Here is an 18,442-nt window from a genome sequence, read left to right on the forward strand (position 1 = left end):
CATAAACTCTAATACGCATATAATCGTACAACTATATTTATCTATATGTTTTTAATTTCTCTCTGTCTCCCTCTCTCACTCTTCTGCTCTCCCTTACCTCTTACCCCCCTCCTCTTTAGTTATGTTCACACAGTGTTTGGGATTGACAACCATATTTACTAATAGGTGTGACTCTCAAATTGTCCTGTAGTTGATGCATAATGTGTCTATGGATCTTTTTTAATTCACATTAAGATTTTAGGTTCAAATATATATGTATGTAAAACAGAAAGTTAATATCTTATAGATCATTACACTGGTATTTATAACACTCCCATTTAAGACCAAACTGTGTATGAACGTAACACGAGACTGACAATCTTATTCTGCTGCTGTGTGAACGTATAGCCTCTGTAACTTTGTGAATTTCAACGCCTCTCTTTGCCACTCAACTAATCCGATTACTGATCTCAATAACCAGCTTGGTTGTCTTAAAATACTAGACATTTATGAGAGTCTCTCAATCTAGCTAAATGAAAATATCCTCCTTGTTAAAGTCACAAAACTGTCAGGAACTGAGAGATATGGCGGTTTAAAAAAAAGAAAGAAAAAAAGGATTTATGTTGGAAGATTGGAGATCACCATGGTTAAATCTAATTTTATTGGTCACTGTGGTATGCATGTGGGTGGGCAGGTGCTTTGGGGGTCTTTCAAGTCAAGCTGCAGATGATAACCAAAGCTTCCCACAATACCATTGCTAATGCTAAAATGCGGAGAAATTTAAGTCCTATTCTGCCTAATCTTATATTTTCAAAGAGGTGACTGCATAACCCATTAATGTAGAAATATGAGCTCCATATGGTCTTTAATTCATAAGGTATTTGCATAAAGTTAAGGCAAAAATACTTATCCTCATTCTCACTGAAATGCAAATATGTGCCTTCGTTTGCATACCTTTCGCATTTACTTGCATCAATAAAAGGCATGACAGCTTCACTTTGTGTTATCAAACGCGTCCTGCTGGGAGCACATGCACAGGCATGGGAAAAACCTTCAAATAAAAATGTAAACATACACATTGCAACCCATGTTATAGCTGACTTCGTTAGGGCACATTTGTGATATGATGTTAACTCCTTTTTGATAAAGTGTGACTGCTGTATTATGTTGTGAAATTTGGGAGCATGCTTTTGGCTTTGTTTTTAACCGCTCTCATTTACCTTGCATTGCAATGAATGCCTTATCTATTTTCAACTGTCTAAAAAGTAATTAACATTTGTCACGCCAGGGCATCATCATTTAGCATTTGTGACACTTATTTGTGTTTCATTGATATGAGCTGCATTAATCAATGTGGTGCTTAAAGATTATGGGAGTCTTTTACCATATGAAACGAACAGAATCAATGTATAAAAAATGCTTGCATATCTTATGCAAAACTTATTTACTCTCATTTACGCAAGAGCAGAGCCACATTTAGTAAACAGCTGTCAGAACTGAATAACACCCTTTATCTTGGTGTGAGATATTATGTATTGGCCCCCAGTGTAACAGGAACCATAACTGATGGTAGCAACAAGTGTAATGACATGCAAATATTATGGAGTGCATGTTGCTTGATCAAGCAAAGGACTCTGAATTTCTATGTAATGTGCCACAGCCATTCGGGGGAATTCGTTGAGCTCTGTGATATTGGAAGTGGAAAACTGGAGGACAAAGACAGTGTAGGACAACTCTTCATATACGTACAAACTGATTATTGTCTTTTCACTGCTCTCAGTAAATGTCCATATATTGCGCTATTAAAATGTCTGAATTATGACTTCATCAAGAAGCGATTATATACAACCTGACTTTAAATACTAATTTTTTGACGTCTTTCTCTGTAGTATCTCAGACAAATGCGGCTTTGTGATTTTGGGGTGTGTGGAGGGTGGATATGTGTAAATGGCATGTGTGTGTATTAGGACTGGGTAGTATGACATTATACACTGTGTAATGGTAGAAAGGTGTAAATTGCTGGAGATTCTGCTAGACTGTTTATTCTATGGTACATCTGATTTAAAACTATAGTATACTCTGCAAACCGCATCACACAGACAGGCAGTCTAGCATAGACAGCTTCTTTGATTAATGAGAGTGATGATTTAGTTGTGATGCATTGAGCCACACCATTCGTGTCCACTCGCTGCTGACACTTTTTAACTGTAGGTTGTTTATAACAGGGCTGCCAAGCAGTGGCTCAGCTTGCCACATTAGTAGGCCTATGCATCTATCGCCTGTTTTACAACGGCTTCAATTGTGGCTCAAAAAATCTGGAGTTGCCGCAGACTTGCTTCAAGCTTGCAGTAAATTTTCCAGTCATTAATTTTCACATGCAAATAAGCTTTGCTGCAAACTCTTCATGGTCACCAAAGGCTTGCAGTTTCACCACTATCAGTGAAGAGCTGCAAACTTCTGGCAAACATTTTTGAAGAATAGCAAGCTTATTTGCATGTGAAAATAATGAGTGGCGAATTTGCGGCAAGTTTGCAGCATGAGTTTTTGAATCGTTTTTGGAATATATCACTGTTTTGAGTACTTTTGTTTTTAACTGGATATTGTGTAATAAGTAGCAGCGACTTATTCATTTGTTATTAATCTTATCTTTTCTTTAAATCTAATCTTATCTTTATGTTATCTTTTGGTTTGCGTCCATTAAGTTCCAACTCAAAATAAAAAATTATTAAATGAGATGAAGTACTTTTTCTAAAAAAAAACAAAAAAAAAACTTGTTTCAATACTTTAGCCTTGGTGTATGTAAACTTTTAACTTCAACTCTATGCATTACTACATGGCAATATAACAAACTATATTTAATATAAAAATCATTTTTAAGTAAAATTTCAAGCAAAGAGAACTATATGTATATTGTTATATACAGGTGCATCTCAATAAATTAGAATGTCGTGGAAAAGTTCATTTATTTCAGTAATTCAACTCAAATTGTGAAACTCGTGTATTAAATAAATTCAATGCACACAGACTGAAGTAGTTTAAGTCTTTGGTTCTTTTAATTGTGATGATTTTGGCTCACATTTAACAAAAACCCACCAATTCACTATCTCAAAAAATTAGAATACATCATAAGACCAATAAAAAAATTTTTTTAGTGAATTGTTGGCCTTCTGGAAAGTATGTTCATTTACTGTATATGTACTCAATACTTGGTAGGGGCTCCTTTTGCTTTAATTACTGCCTCAATTCGGCGTGGCATGGAGGTGATCAGTTTGTGGCACTGCTGAGGTGGTATGGAAGCCCAGGTTTCTTTGACAGTGGCCTTCAGCTCATCTGCATTTTTTGGTCTCTTGTTTCTCATTTTCCTCTTGACAATACCCCATAGATTCTCTATGGGGTTCAGGTCTGGTGAGTTTGCTGGCCAGTCAAGCACACCAACACCATGGTCATTTAACCAACTTTTGGTGCTTTTGGCAGTGTGGGCAGGTGCCAAATCCTGCTGGAAAATGAAATCAGCATCTTTCAGCAGAAGGAAGCATGAAGTGCTCCAAAATTTCTTGGTAAACGGGTGCAGTGACTTTGGTTTTCAAAAAACACAATGGACCAACACCAGCAGATGACATTGCACCCCAAATCATCACAGACTGTGGAAACTTAACACTGGACTTCAAACAACTTGGGCTATGAGCTTCTCCACCCTTCCTCCAGACTCTAGGACCTTGGTTTCCAAATGAAATACAAAACTTGCTCTCATCTGAAAAGAGGACTTTGGAACACTGGGCAACAGTCCAGTTCTTCTTCTCCTTAGCCCAGGTAAGACGCCTCTGACGTTGTCTGTGGTTCAGGAGTGGCTTAACAAGAGGAATATGACAACTGTAGCCAAATTCCTTGACATGTCTGTGTGTGGTGGCTCTTGATGCCTTGACCCCAGCCTCAGTCCATTCCTTGTGAAGTTCACCCAAATTCTTGAATCGATTTTGCTTGACAATCATAAGGCTGCGGTTCTCTCGGTTGGTTGTGCATCTTTTTCTTCCACACTTTTTCCTTCCACTCAACTTTCTGTTAACATGCTTGGATACAGCATTCTGTGAACAGCCAGCTTCTTTGGCAATGAATGTTTGTGGCTTACCCTCCTTGTGAAGGGTGTCAATGATTGTCTTCTGGACAACTGTCAGATCAGCAGTCTTCCCCATGATTGTGTAGCCTAGTGAACCAAACTGAGAGACCATTTTGAAGGCTCAGGAAACCTTTGCAGGTGTTTTGAGTTGATTAGCTGATTGGCATGTCACCATATTCTAATTTTTTGAGATAGTGAATTGGTGGGTTTTTGTTAAATGTGAGCCAAAATCATCACAATTAAAAGAACCAAAGACTTAAACTACTTCAGTCTGTGTGCATTGAATTTATTTAATACACGAGTTTCACAATTTGAGTTGAATTACTGAAATAAATGAACTTTTCCACGACATTCTAATTTATTGAGATGCACCTGTACTTACCGTGATATTAAAATGAATCATACAGTGATATAAGATTTTCGTCGTTTCATCCACCACTAGTGTATATATGTCTTTCTTTGTGTCTTTCATGGGTGACATTGTGTTTGTCCTGAAGATTATTACCCATTGCACACTCCTGAGGGATAAACCCTGCAGGCAGACGGTGTCTTAATAGCATTTTACTTTTATCAGTGTACACCAATACGCACCAAGTGTGTTTGCTTTTAAACATCAAACCACAACTCTAATGGAAGCAAACATCAAGTATTGGAGTAAATTGGAAAATCTTTTTTCCCCTTTGCTTTAAATCCCATGAAATCTCAAAGTCCCAAAATTAACTAGCATCTAGTGCGAGAAGGGGGCTCAGAGGGAAGCCCCTCCAAACCCCTTTACCTCCCCAAAGAACACAAACACACACACACACACACACACACACACACACACACACTCACACACACACATGTTGGTGCGGCTATCCTTATGAGGGCTCTCCATAGACATAATGATTTTTATACTGTATGAACTATAGATTATATCCCCTAATCCTACCCCTAAACCTAACCCTCACAAAAAAACTTTCTGCAGTTTTACATTTTCAAAAAAAAACAAAACATAGTTTAGTATGTTTTTTAGGCAATTTGAATTATGGGGACACTAGAAATGTCCTCATAAACCACATTTATAGCATTAAACCCTTGTACTTACCAGTTTGTAACCTAAAACAATGTCCTCGTAAACCACCCAAACCCTCCCACACACACACACAAATGAGGTCCCTTTTTATTTCATTACTCAAATTGTCACACACGCTGTCCCTCTCTTCAATAAAGACATCAAAAGTCTCTGAAGCAGAGTCCAAATTAAGTCTCAAGTCTTACAAGCCTAGTCTTAATCAAGGCTGAATTCTTAGTCTTTTGTCAAGTCAGGTCTTTCCTCAAGTCACGAGTTCATGTCAGGTCTCAAGTCCTTTTTTTGAATAGTTTTATTTAGTTTATAGTTTACTCATTTGCAGAACTATTAATTTAGTATATTTTTAAAAGTTCTAGGGATTTCCTAGACCAAGCGCTGCTGAGGAATAGAGGAGCAAACAACACACATCTTTACAGGAAAAGAGCAACAGAGACACTTTTTTATATCTTAATAGTGTCTTGATAGTCAGAGAAAATGATTCTCTTTATAGACCTGTTGACTCTGCTATTCTCTAATTTGAAGTCTCAAGTAAATTGCCCTTGGGTGTAATTATTGTTTTTATTTTTTCTCCCTAATTTTGACTTGAGTCCAAAGTCTCAGACTTAAGATTCATCTCTAACTTAACTATGGTAACAAGTCTTTCACCAACACAAAGTCATGTACACAAGCTTACAATGCTATGCAAAAGCTTACCTAAATACTGAAACATTTTATTATAATAAAAAATAAAAATAAAAACACTTCCATAGTCTGAGCTGACAATGACTTGCATTATGTATCAGCTCTGAGCACTGGTGAATCCTGTTCCAGTGTATGGTCCCATACACACTTACAGCATTTCCCCTAAACTGCATCTGCCAGAGGTGCCAGTTTCCTATCATTCTAGAATTAGACAAAACAAAAGAAAACAAATTACTTTGTGCAGGGATTGATCTTGATATGTTTCATGTTTCCACACAGAACAGAAAACTGATATTTAAAAGAAAAACTGAACTGTTGTCACTGTCCAAAATATACAGGTTACTAAGGTGGGAATGAGGGAGTTTTCGTGCCTCAGGGGGAGTGCAGTGTCTGTCTTAGATAAAGAGGACACATTTCCCCTCATCCCGAAGCATGTCTGGTAAAACATGGCTGCAGGCCAGGTCAGGCCACCCATTACCCATTAGAGACAATAAATCTTATCAAATCCCAAACTGTCAAACATCCATCAGAAGACATATCTGTTGTTTTGGTGACTGTCTGGTGAACCCTGTTGTCTTGTAAACCTGGTTGTCTACAGTCTGCATACTGTCATGAGGAAATGTAGCCTGCAGGTCTGAGGAAAGGCTTTAGGCTGCATTCAGTAGTAATATAATCTTACCACTTGGCTTTGTTTATGGGTTTCTGTCAACCCTGCTGAAAACAAACCGCTTTAATCAGCCTGGTGGTTAGCTGGTCTCCTAGCCTGACCAAGCTAGTTAGGCTGGCTTGGTTTGATGGTTTTAGAGGGGTTTTGGGCACTTTTCAGCTGGTCAGGCTGAGAGAACAGCCAGCCAACTAGCTAAACACCAGCTTGGCGAGCCTACGAGACCAGCTTAACACTAGTTTGGCCTGGCTGGGAGACCAGCTTAAACCAGTTTAGGCTGGTTTAAAGGAACAGTTCACCCAAAAATAAAAATTCTGCCATTTTTTTATTTACCACAATGCCACTCCAAACCTTTATGACTTGCCTTTCTCTGGTCTTCACATGGCGTTTTGCCATATCAAGGCAGTGAATTGTGACTCCAGGCTCCAAAAAGGACAGAAATCACCATAAAACCACTGTAAAAGTTGTCAATGTGACTTGTATACTATATTAGAAGTCTTCTGAAGCCATATGGTTCACTCTAAAATCAAATAATTGATAAGCTGAATAAATGCAGCACAAATCAAATGTATACTATATACACAATACCTAAAAAAATCCTTTCATGTTCCCAGGAACAAAGTCATACAGGTTTGGAGCGATATCAGGATAATAATGACAGAATTTTCATGTTTGGGTGAACTACCACAAGTTCATCCACCATTCATTATGCTATAATTTCCCAGTTCATGTTTTTCCCTTGACATGACCCTCCCACACCCCTTTTCTTTCTCCCCATATCACCTTTTTTTATTAGCTGTATGTCACTTCCTGTCTGTTTCCTACATCCTTTCATCCCAATCATTATTCTTTACTTTGTTTCCCTCTGTTTCCATAGAGATGGTTCATTGTCCTTTTGAGTGCAAGACACAGAAAGTCTTAAAGATCTCCTGCACTATAATTTTCTTTGCCTTTTCATCCCTCTCTCCATCTACAGTATATCTGAGCCTTCTATCTTTTCTCCATCCTTCTACCTCTCCCAATAATATCTCTCCTCTACCCGTCCCCTCTCACACTTTCTTTTTCATTTGCTCTTTCTCTGTCAATGTACTGATTTCTTTTTATCCAGGAGAACTGCAAGATTAGGAGATATTGTATCATGGCCAAGACAGGCAAAGCGCTTTTCTGTCCCTGACATCTAATTAATGGTGATCCTTTAAGCTGCTGCTTGTAGTGCAGACCTCTTGGTCTCTGTCCCATTTGCAGTTTCAGAACAGAGAGAAAGGGAGTGTTTGGAAGTAAAGAGGGATCGAACCTTCTGCCTGCTCAGCATGTTTGGTTGTTGGACCTGTTTTGCGACACAAAAGTGTTTGTGTTGGTCAAATGTGTGTTTTTTTTTTTTTTTTTTTTTTTTTGTTGTTTTTTTTGTGTGTGTGTGTGTGTGCCTTGCTTTGCCACTGAAAGCTTTGCATTTTCACAAATGTGGAGTTGTATGGTAGGATTTGTTATGCATTCATGTAATACTATTCACAACAAGCAATTTCAACTCCATTCTCTCCCCTCTCTTTCTCATTACACCAGCTTATACCTGCTCTTGAGGTTGTGGGTTGTTGAAATGAAGATTTACATTTATTTGAATGCACTGCACTACAAAACAAATAGTATTTTTCTATATATTAGTATTTTTTCTTTGTATTTCTGAACAGCCTTAAAGGAAAAGGGATAGTTTACACAGAAATTAAAACAATATCATTATTTACTCATGTTGTTCCAAATCTGTATGACTTTTCTCTTCCATGGAACACAAATGGAGATGTTAGGCAGATTGTTAGCCTCAGTCACCATTCACTTTTAATTGCATTTTTTTCCATAAAATAAAGATGAATGGTGACTGAGACTAACCTTACACTTAACATCTGTTTTTGTGTTTCACGGAAGAAAGAAAGTTATTCAGGTTTGTAACAACTTGAAGGTGAAGAAATCATGACAGAATTTTCATTCATTTTTTGGGGTGAACTATCTCTTAAAGACTTGTTTTCCGAATATAAATATCAAACAGTTATTTTTTCTTACCTAATTGGCAAATTGTTTTACCAATTCTTATTTTAAGCATAAATGTACAAAAGTTACTGAGGAATGAAAAAACAATTGTGAGAATAATAAAAATAATCATCACCATCAACATAAAAAATTACGGTAACACTTTCAATGAAGCCCATATTTATAATGTATTGTTAAGTCATTATAATGGATTAATAATGTCTCATAATACACCTTATAATATGTTATAACATCTCATAAATAATCGTAACCACATTTATAATACATTATAATAATTACCTATTCATAGTTATACCTTTGAGTATAATGCATTATGACACCAGCAACATCCAATTTTATCTGCAGAAGATATAATGTATTATATATATTTGTAATATACGCAATATGCAATTTCAACTCCATTGCTTCCTTTTTAATTTAAGCGTAAGTGTAGTTCTATCAGGAAGATCTCGGGATTCAATCTATCAGGCATCTCATCCAATCACAGTACAGCCTCCTCTTTATAAGCCTGCTCAGCTGCCTCTCATTGTTTGCATACTTCCGATGTTTTCACCCCCCTCCACCCCATCACCACAAGTTTAGTTCCCGTCCTGGGCGGGGGTAAGCTCCGCTCCCCTTCTGTCATCGCCTCCGGCAGGAACTGATGGTTCAAGCAAGTATCTGAGCGCTGAACCGTAGGACAGGGCTTTTGCCAAATGATATAAGTATCTCTACATTCGTATTAATTCCAATGATCCAATGATTATTTTTTAGGTAGAACTTTTGTTACGTTACCTTATACCTGCTCCGTTTGGGAGCTGACATCAGAATTTACACCAATTTGTCTGAACTCTGCACAAGATCACAATAAACGACACAAGCTACAAGATATAAATTCACCCATCTAAATTAATGTAATTAATAGATGTAAAAAATCACTTTCAGCTCACGTTCCTTTGTAAAGCAGTAAAAGCCAGCAATAAAACACCTGCTTGCATCAGTAATAAACAGTAGGCCTATGCGATTTCACTGGGTAACATTCCATTTTTCATTTTCTCCTTTAAAGATGCTTAACACAGAATTAGTGTCACATTTACAACTGTAACATTTCAGCTAAACACATAATGAACATTTCCTGCAGCAATCCTTAATGTTGCATTATTTTCTATTATTGCCCACGCTTTAAAATTCTCTGCAATAACGCCATGAGTAATTGTACTCTCTAAAGGTATTATAACAATATAGTTTCACTTAAAAATGAACAAAAAATGCCATCTGAATTGTATTTTTCCTTTCCTATCCTGCTAAAAAGACCAGCATGGACCTGAATGAATTTTAATGCTGGTCAAAGGTTGCTTTATGCTGGAAGTTGATGGTGTGATGCTGTTTTTACAGGTGGAACAGCATACAGGGTTCCCACACTTTTTGACCCATGCATTTCCAAGACTTTTCCATTTGCTTTTCAGTAATTTGTGATTACTAAATAAGGACTTTTAAAAATATAAAAGATAGTTATAAAATAATTTAAAAGATAATTTCACTAATGAATCATTCAGATTTATTGTGAACTGGTTTGACTGTGACAATGAATCATTCACAAATTGGACATCACTATGGTTTGTGAGCAAATTTTACTCCACTCAAGCACAATCTGTGGCCATTAAAATATTTCTGAGCAGAGCATAACTAGAAAAAATGACAACTCTCCCATGACTACTTTCTCTCAATATCTATACCAATGGGATTGGACAAATTAATTTATGGCCTGAATCTGACATATCTGACGTATGTATTATTGCTCTGACACAGATGGAGGTAGACCATTGGGATAAAAAGCCCATGGCCAGAATCCACACCTGCTGATGTCAGTGTTGTGAAACTGGCATTTTTTGGCTTAGACAAGCCATGGTTTCACTCTTGAAAATAATTATATCACACCCACATGTTCAAAAGAAAGCCAGACTTCACCTCCTACAGAGTGGTGATTAATTCACGTTTCAAAATATGTGTATGCACATCTGAATCACACTCTCGTGTGTTATTAGCTGCTGATGAATGGGCACGTCCTGCTTGTACCATGTTGCCTGTCTTCCTTCCCCCCCACACTGGTCCCGTTCCCAGCATAGTGGCACACAGAGCACAAACCTCAGTGTGCAATGAAAGTCCGTCAGGTGTGGGTATTTCTATGTGAATACAGAAAATGTAATGACTACATGAGCTGACTGACAATGAATTCATTAACCTACATTGGAAGCAGAGGACAGGAGCCATTCATTAGCCATATGGGCTCTGCTTGCTGGACGGAATCCATTCAGAGGAGAGGTTTCAAGTGATGGGAGTTCATTTGGGACATTGGCTGATTATGCCCTGATACAAATAGAGTGATCATCTCAGTGTCTGATCATACCATATGTCCTTAGCAATGCATTATGTGTGTTTTAACTAGAATTCCCTGACATTAAAGATGAAGTGTGCACTTTAGCGTCACCAAATGGAACTGCAAATATAGCAATTCTTTTCAAACAGGTTTTCCAAATACTCCCTCCATCTTCCATGGGTTCGACAAACAGTCCCACCCCAAAATCATGCAATTATTTGAGCTAATATTGCTGTTTAAGGTTCAACCAACATAGTCTCATGACAACTGGTAATAATTCATACAAGATGGCAAAATCGTAAGATTTTGTATGCCTTGGCTCATACGAAAAGGTATGCCTTTTATTACCATAGAGACCAACCAATCAACAAACAGAATTTCAAATCAATACAATACAGGCATAAAATTTTAGCTTGCCTCCAATCCAATCCTTTATTTTAAGAAAGGAAAAGTTGGAACAAATTTGGTTACTCATTCCATATTTATTTGTGCAATACAAATAACTAATGTTCTGTATAGAACTTATTCACAGCAGTGCCATATTTTTGGCTGTGAGGGATAGACTTACAGTCTCTTAAATGGACTGTACTGCAGTTTAAAGTGTTTTTGGAACGTTCCGCAGACAAAACATTGATAAAATATCTGTCCAAGAACATATACAAACAGTATACAAAGAACTCCAGACAACATGAATTGTGGAAAATCAGATGTGATCTGGGAGCTTTATATAGCTTTGTGCCATTGAAGATATGGTAAGTCTCTCACTCACAGCCTGATTGCCATTCCCATTAAAAATGGATCAAAGATGGTGCTAGTGTGAATAAAGTCTATATCAAAAACCTGTAAGAAGCTTCCCTCTTCTTGTTTAAAACCTCAATGTTTTCTTTCTTCTGTGGTTCACAAATTATTTTTACTATTAAAATTACAGTTAGGTTTGGGGGTTATGTAAGGAGTCATGCTTCATGGTTAGGTTTAGATTTGGGGGTAGGGTTAGGGTTTAAACAGGAAAAAGGGTAACACTTTAGAATACTGTTCCTTCATTAATAGTTAACTATGCAGGATTAATGCAGGACAAATGAGTAGTACTACATTAACACTTAAGTCACTACTATTAACTAATATGGAAACACAATTAACTAATTAGTATGTAATTACAAACTGATGACTGTGGTAGTTTACTAATAGCTAATCAATAAATACTGAATTTTATTTGCCTCATTGAGAACTAATAACTAAATGTGGCTAAATTAAAATAGCTACTAATTAATTATCATCACCACATTAACTCCTCAAAATTAAGTGTCTAAAATGTCAATAATTATATTTTTATTGTCAAAATGAATATGCATCTTCAGAAAAGCATGATTGTGATTCTGTTTTCTTCAGGACAGATCTTGATCAACTTATGAATGTACTGTAACATAAGAAATGTCTGGTATCTGTATATGGGTCATTGACAAATAAGGATGTCAGAGATGTTAAATAGAAACATCTTTTAAAAATCTAGTTTAAAGGTTTCAAACATATTTTTTAAGGGAAAAAAATATTTTTTACAATAAAAGTTTGAGTCATAGAATATGTTTGAATGCTTATCATAGAGTAGGTGTTCCACTCATTTTTATATTTATCAGTTTTATGTATTGTTGAATTACTTAATAAATTTAGTTGAATAGAATAATCAAAATCGTAAAATGTCTTGGTTACATACATAACCTCGGTTCCCTGAGATGAAGGGAACGAGACATTGCTTGTTAATGCATATGGGGAGTGTCCTTCCACATGACCTAGTTGAAAACTCTCTACAATAATGCCAGTATTCTAATATTGGCTGTTGTGTTTGAGCCCCGCCTTTTTAGGCGTGAAGCTGTCCGCTATAAAAGCAGGTGCGCAAACACCATTCCTCAGAATTTTCTGACTGAGGGACAAGGAGCCTATCGCTCACGCCTCAAAAGTCTGAGTCTTGTAGTGCAGCCAGCGTTCGCAATGTCTCGTTCCCTTCGTCTCAGGGAACTGAGGTTACAAGACGTTCCCCTTATGACTCAGTACACTTGACATTGCTTGCTAACGCATATGGGGAACAGAATCCCATCACGCCGCACTACACGACATAACCTTCCAGAGAGTAAACATGGCACTGCAGGGACGGCGACCAACATAAGTATGCCGCAAGTGAGTGACCCTCATGTTGGGCTAGGAGGGGAGCACTCAGAATGAATATATGAACTATAATCATATAGTATGAATTAACCCATTCACGAACCCAGTCAGGAAGGGAGTTTATTTATAATGAAAGTGCTTGTGATTTTATGGTCAGTTACAATGGCCTGAATGCAGGCAGTTGTGTAAAATGATGGGGAGCCCATACTTAAGGGGAGGGGCATAAGTATATGTTTGGCAAATGAAATAGCAAGCGCTCTAAACAGAGAGGACTTGTGAAGAGAGACTTTACGTCTAGGTTGTAAAACCTTGAAAATGTGTTTTGAGAAGTCCATCCTGCTGCAAAACATATGTCTTGTAAAGACATACCGTTCGTCCATGCCTATGGGCAGGCCATGCCTCTAGTTAAATGTGCTTTAACACCAACTGAGAAAATCTTACCCTGCGACTCGTAAACCAGGGTAAAAGGCGGGGCTCAAACACCATAGCCAATATTAGAATACTGGCGTTATTGGCGAGAGTTTTCAACCAGGTCGTGTGGAAGGACACTCCCCATATGCATTAGCAAGCAATGTCTCGTTCCCTTCATCCCTCAGAACGAGGGCGATTCATGAGCGCACATCCATCAAGCCTCTAATCCAATCAGCATTAGCGATACTGGATGCTGGAGCTGAGGAGGTGGGCGGGGCTGAAGCGAGGAAAAAAACGCAGTTCTTCTGTGTTGAGCCGAGCTCACGCCGCTCCGCCTGAACACTTTAAGAAATGTTTCATTATGTTCAGATCAAAAATAGGCAAAGGACACATGGAAAATATATTTTAGAAGCATTTTAGCGGAAGTACACAGACAAATGTAATCGGCCTCGTAGAATGTCGTTGTCCAATGACTTTTGCTCAGCGCACTTTCTGTAGACATTTATTTTTATATTCATATTGATTTTTTATTTTACATTGAAAGGTAATGCTTTAAAAGCAGATTGTGGAGTTAATGTTTATACAAATCGCTGCATATTAAACTTGTGGAAGGCCTCCAGCAGTCATTCACAGCACACAGCCTGTGTAGTAGACTGCAACTGTGAGAACCTTTAAAAGCATTATTTCCTGCTATAGGTTTGACAAAAGATATAGTAAAGCAGTAAAGTGTTTATTATGCATTTTATGTTCAATTAATTTAATGTCATAGAAATATGTTTTGACTGTGTTTACATGTTTATGTAACTAATTTATGTATCTGATTAAATTAATAAATTGTAGAACCAAATACTTGAGTATTCAATATTAACTGACAAGTAATACCTCAGTTACTTTTAATGGTTTATAATGCATTTTCACATTAGAATACTGTTCAAGATCATTAGTAATTCCTTCAGAAGGATGTGGTAACACTTTAGTCATTACCAGCGGGTTACCATGATCTTCACTTTAGAATACAATTCCAAATGGTCAATAACTCCTTTAGAAGGATGAAGTAACACTTTAGTCATTATCAGTGGGTTACCACTTTAGAATACTGTTCCAAATGTTTAGTAATTACTTCAGAAGGATGTGGTAACAGTAAAGTCATTACAAGGGGGTTACTGTGATTTTCAAAGTATTTATTAATAGAAATCTGACCCCAAAACATACAGTAACAGCGTACTTTCACGGTCTCGGTGTGTCCGCCGGTTTGTTCCATTGTGTTTATGTTCTCTTCATGTGTTTCAGGTGCCGCTGGCACATGGAATCAGCGTTTCCATGGGAACCCTGATTGTTTCCATGGGAACGCGGATCATGCCAACTTTCAGCTGGTGAGCAGCACCTGACCGTTGTTTGTTTTCTGCCTATATTTACCCCATTCTATTTTGTGTTCATTGCTAGATTGTTATTGTGTGTTTAGTTACTCACCACTCTTTTTCTGCCCTAGTCGGTCCTGTTGCGTGTTTTCTGTATTGGTTGCCAGTCTTCGGATTGTGGTTACCTTCCTGTTGGTTGCATTGCTCGCCTTGACGCTTCACCTGAGTATTCCTCATCGGTTATCCCTCTACACTGGATCTGTTCTTCACACAACCACGATGCACACAAACCTACGAACACACTATCCTCCAGAGGATTTCTCGTGGATCAGCTCTTCACACTACCACGATGCACACAAACCTACAAACACACTATCCTCCAGAGGATTCATCGCGGATCAGCGCTCCACACTACCACAACACACACAAGCCTACGAACACACTCTCCATTTCCACGCTGCAGTTGGTGCTGGGTTTCCATCACGCATCGCCAGCTCTGCTGTGTTTGATATTTAATAAAATCTGTTATTTTGCCTCCACACTTGGATCTCTGGTCTCATCTTTGACATGTACTTGTTTGTAATGGTTCAGAGAGATATCCAGAAGAACCAAATATTCTGTGAAGTAAGTTGGCTAGTAATGATATTCTACCAGGCAATGTAGTAATTTAGAGGGGTTATTCCTTTAAGTTCATTTCTGGTAAAAGAGCACAAGAGGAACACTGTCCTACTTCTGTAAAAAAAAAAAAAAAAAAAAAAAAAATTACTTTATTTTTGTTACTAAATAGAATATAATCATTTACATTTAGTCATTCCAGTGCTGGAATTGGTGACATTATAAAGACTCTGCCCCCACTCCCTGAAATAAAAAAATAAAAAATCTAAAAAATAAAAATAAAAAATAAAAATAAAAAATCACCGTAGGCTTCAATTTATATGGCATTTGTGGTAATGCTGGCTTTTGGACCAAGTGCTGAACTTGGCTGTGTTATTTTTATTAAATTTACAGTATGTAATAATAATAATAATAATCAACAGGGTCATGACCTGTTTATTGACAGTTAATTACTTCACAAGTTCACGTTAATAAATCCATAAGTGAAATTAAGGTAAACAGATTTGACTTGCTGTATATATAGACTCAAGTATGAGTCTTAACTTGAGCTCTGATGTATATAAAATGACCCCTTAGTAAATAGTTCTTTATGGGAGGCATAACAACATTTACTACTTATTAATAGCTAACCCCAACCATAAGTCTGCTATTACTTACTGATTAGGTAAACAGTCTTGTGTATTAGTTAACAGTAGTGATTAATCATTAAGCGCTAATCATTTGACCTGCATTAGTTCTTGATTAGTTTAGCATTAATTATGAAACAGTATAGTTATTTAATAGTTCTCCAGGAGTTCTGAAAAATTGTAGTTATTGATTAGCTAATAGTGAACTACTGCATTCATCTGTGTGCTATTACTTACTAATTAGTTAATCAAAGTTTCTTGTTAGTTAATGGTAGTAACTAAAATGTTAATGTTGTGCTACTCATTTGTTCCTGTGTAGTTACCCATTAATGAAGGAACAGTATTCTAAAGTGTTACCGTAAAAATGATAAGAACCCTTATCCAAAACACTAATGTTTCTCTTTCTTCCGTGGTACACAACAGTAATTTTAAATTTAAACTCACAGTTATTGTAGGTTTAGGGTTTAGGTAAGGGGATAGACTCTATGGTTAGACTTAGGTTTTTGTTAGGGGTTAAACTTCTAATAACTTTGTTCATTGTATGTACGTTTTTGTATAAGCCAACAATTTCTTACCATTTCCGCATCTCATGCTAGTATTATGACTTGTCATGAGACTGGGTTGGCTGGGATGCTGAAACAAACAGGGCAAAGTTTTGATTGTGCCAAAGAGCCACCGCATTTACACTTTTCAGGGCAATCAACTTACTAAATGCTTACTTATACTGTAGCTGTTTTTGAACATTAAACTATGTTTTGAGAAATTGTTTTAACATAAAAAATAAATAAATAAAAAAAATCACACTTCAGCTTTGACATCTTAACGTGGTGTTATCCTGAATGGAACTCAATTATGGCTGTAAACTTGCAAATGTAAAAGCTTGTGAAACTGTTTGCAGAATTAGCAATACAAGTGGGAATGTTTATTCCTGGGCACACATCAATAAAACCATGAACAAAATGTTGAGAGTGTATGTATGATTTTTGCATTGATTTAAAAAAGACTGAAAGAGTGTGAAGTTTGGAGACTTTGAAGGTCCACTCCCAGTGTCCCCGGGGAACAGTTCGTCGGAGGAGGGGGGTTGGCGAGGGAGACCAGCCAGCTGGAGTTAGGGAAAGCTTTTTTGTGCACCGTTGCCCACGACATATTTCAAATTAACCCTGCTTGCTTCACAAGCCCTTCTGCTGGGAGCCCTGTCTGAGTGACCGACCGCTGGACAAAGATCTATTGGGAAACATCTTGCCATTCTTCCATTCAATCACCCAATACCTCCTCTTGTGTGATAGAAGTCTGGCAGGAAGAGATTTGAGAGCTAGAGATACACATTTGTGTTTATATTAGATGAGAGGAGAAAAATCCAATTATGAAAGAAATACTGAAATAGGCCAAATGAAATTAAATCTTGTATAAAAGAGTGAATAAATAAAACAAAGGCCTCTGTTCCCCATCATCCCTGGCTTTATTCCCAAGCTTTTTTATTTTTTTTGGCTTTTTTTTTTACAGCTTTGATTTTTCCCTCCCCTCTTAGCTTCTCTTCTCTCTAGGTATTTTTTCCCCTCCCCTGTATGTTGTCTTTTTACACAAGCCAGTCACGAAGAAGCTAAAAATATATGCGTTTGCTAGTGAATGGTCCTTTAGGACTCCCTACTGTGAAACAGGATGTGTACACTGATCAAATAAAGGCCAATTCAGCGGCATCAGCTCTTTAAGTGCTTTGCTTGAGTGAATAATATAATCAGTGAATTATCGATTTATAACCTAAAATAAAAAGGTACATAAATTGGGCTAATCTCTTTAAATTTGATCTAACCCCCTTTATGAAAATTGACTTATTCAGAATGATTAATTTAATGGATTGTTATGATCTGATAGATGTACAGTAAGTGTTTGGGGAACATGTGAATGTATGTTCATTTGATAGAGATGCAGTGTAGCGGGTATCAACAGTTTGCACATTCATGGAAAATATCAGAATATCAGATAATGTTTAAATTGTGTTTTCAAGGCCTGGAAAAGTCATGGACATTAATAAAATCATTAAGTTGTGGAAATTTCTGAAGTGAATATACATTTTTCTAGTTATGCTATGCTCTGAGATGTTAAGGAAAATCTTCTCGGAAGCCATATTAGTGAACAATCAATCTTTTGAGTGTTTTTATTTATTTTATTTTTTCCCCCAAAGGATCGGTTTGAATGTTTCATTAGCAAATCTGTCTGAATCAAAAAAAAACGTTTTTTTCCAAATCCTTATCCAGCAATCTGAAATGACTGGAAAGGTCATGGAAAAATGTTAATTCATCGGTCAAAAAGTCTGGGAACCCTGGATGGAAGTGTTGGATCACAAAGCCATTCTCTCAAATGAAAGACTA

General features: G+C 37.1%; 1 protein-coding gene across 1 annotated transcript; it reads left to right on the top strand.

The window, feature by feature from the left end:
- Positions 1 to 1,566: 1,566 nt before the first annotated feature.
- LOC127414108 (uncharacterized) lies at positions 1,567 to 15,361 on the top strand. The gene is made up of 3 exons (XM_051651863.1): positions 1,567 to 1,703; positions 14,765 to 14,847; positions 14,964 to 15,361. The coding sequence occupies exons 1-3, from the start codon at positions 1,569 to 1,571 to the stop codon at positions 15,346 to 15,348; spliced, it is 603 nt and encodes a 200-aa protein (XP_051507823.1). The 5' UTR covers positions 1,567 to 1,568; the 3' UTR covers positions 15,349 to 15,361.
- The last annotated feature ends 3,081 nt before the right edge of the window (positions 15,362 to 18,442 follow it).

Source organism: Myxocyprinus asiaticus, chromosome 23 (assembly GCF_019703515.2).
Source record: "Myxocyprinus asiaticus isolate MX2 ecotype Aquarium Trade chromosome 23, UBuf_Myxa_2, whole genome shotgun sequence".
NCBI lineage: Eukaryota > Metazoa > Chordata > Actinopteri > Cypriniformes > Catostomidae > Myxocyprinus > Myxocyprinus asiaticus.

Bases quoted from the DNA above. Each gene is read 5' to 3' on its own strand.
- LOC127414108 (XM_051651863.1), top strand. From the start codon at position 1,569: ATGCAAATATTATGGAGTGCATGTTGCTTGATCAAGCAAAGGACTCTG. The intron at 1,704-14,764 runs GTAGGACAACTC...CATGTGTTTCAG, and splicing joins AACTGGAGGACAAAGACAGT to GTGCCGCTGGCACATGGAAT. The intron at 14,848-14,963 runs GTGAGCAGCACC...TTTCTGCCCTAG, and splicing joins ATCATGCCAACTTTCAGCTG to TCGGTCCTGTTGCGTGTTTT.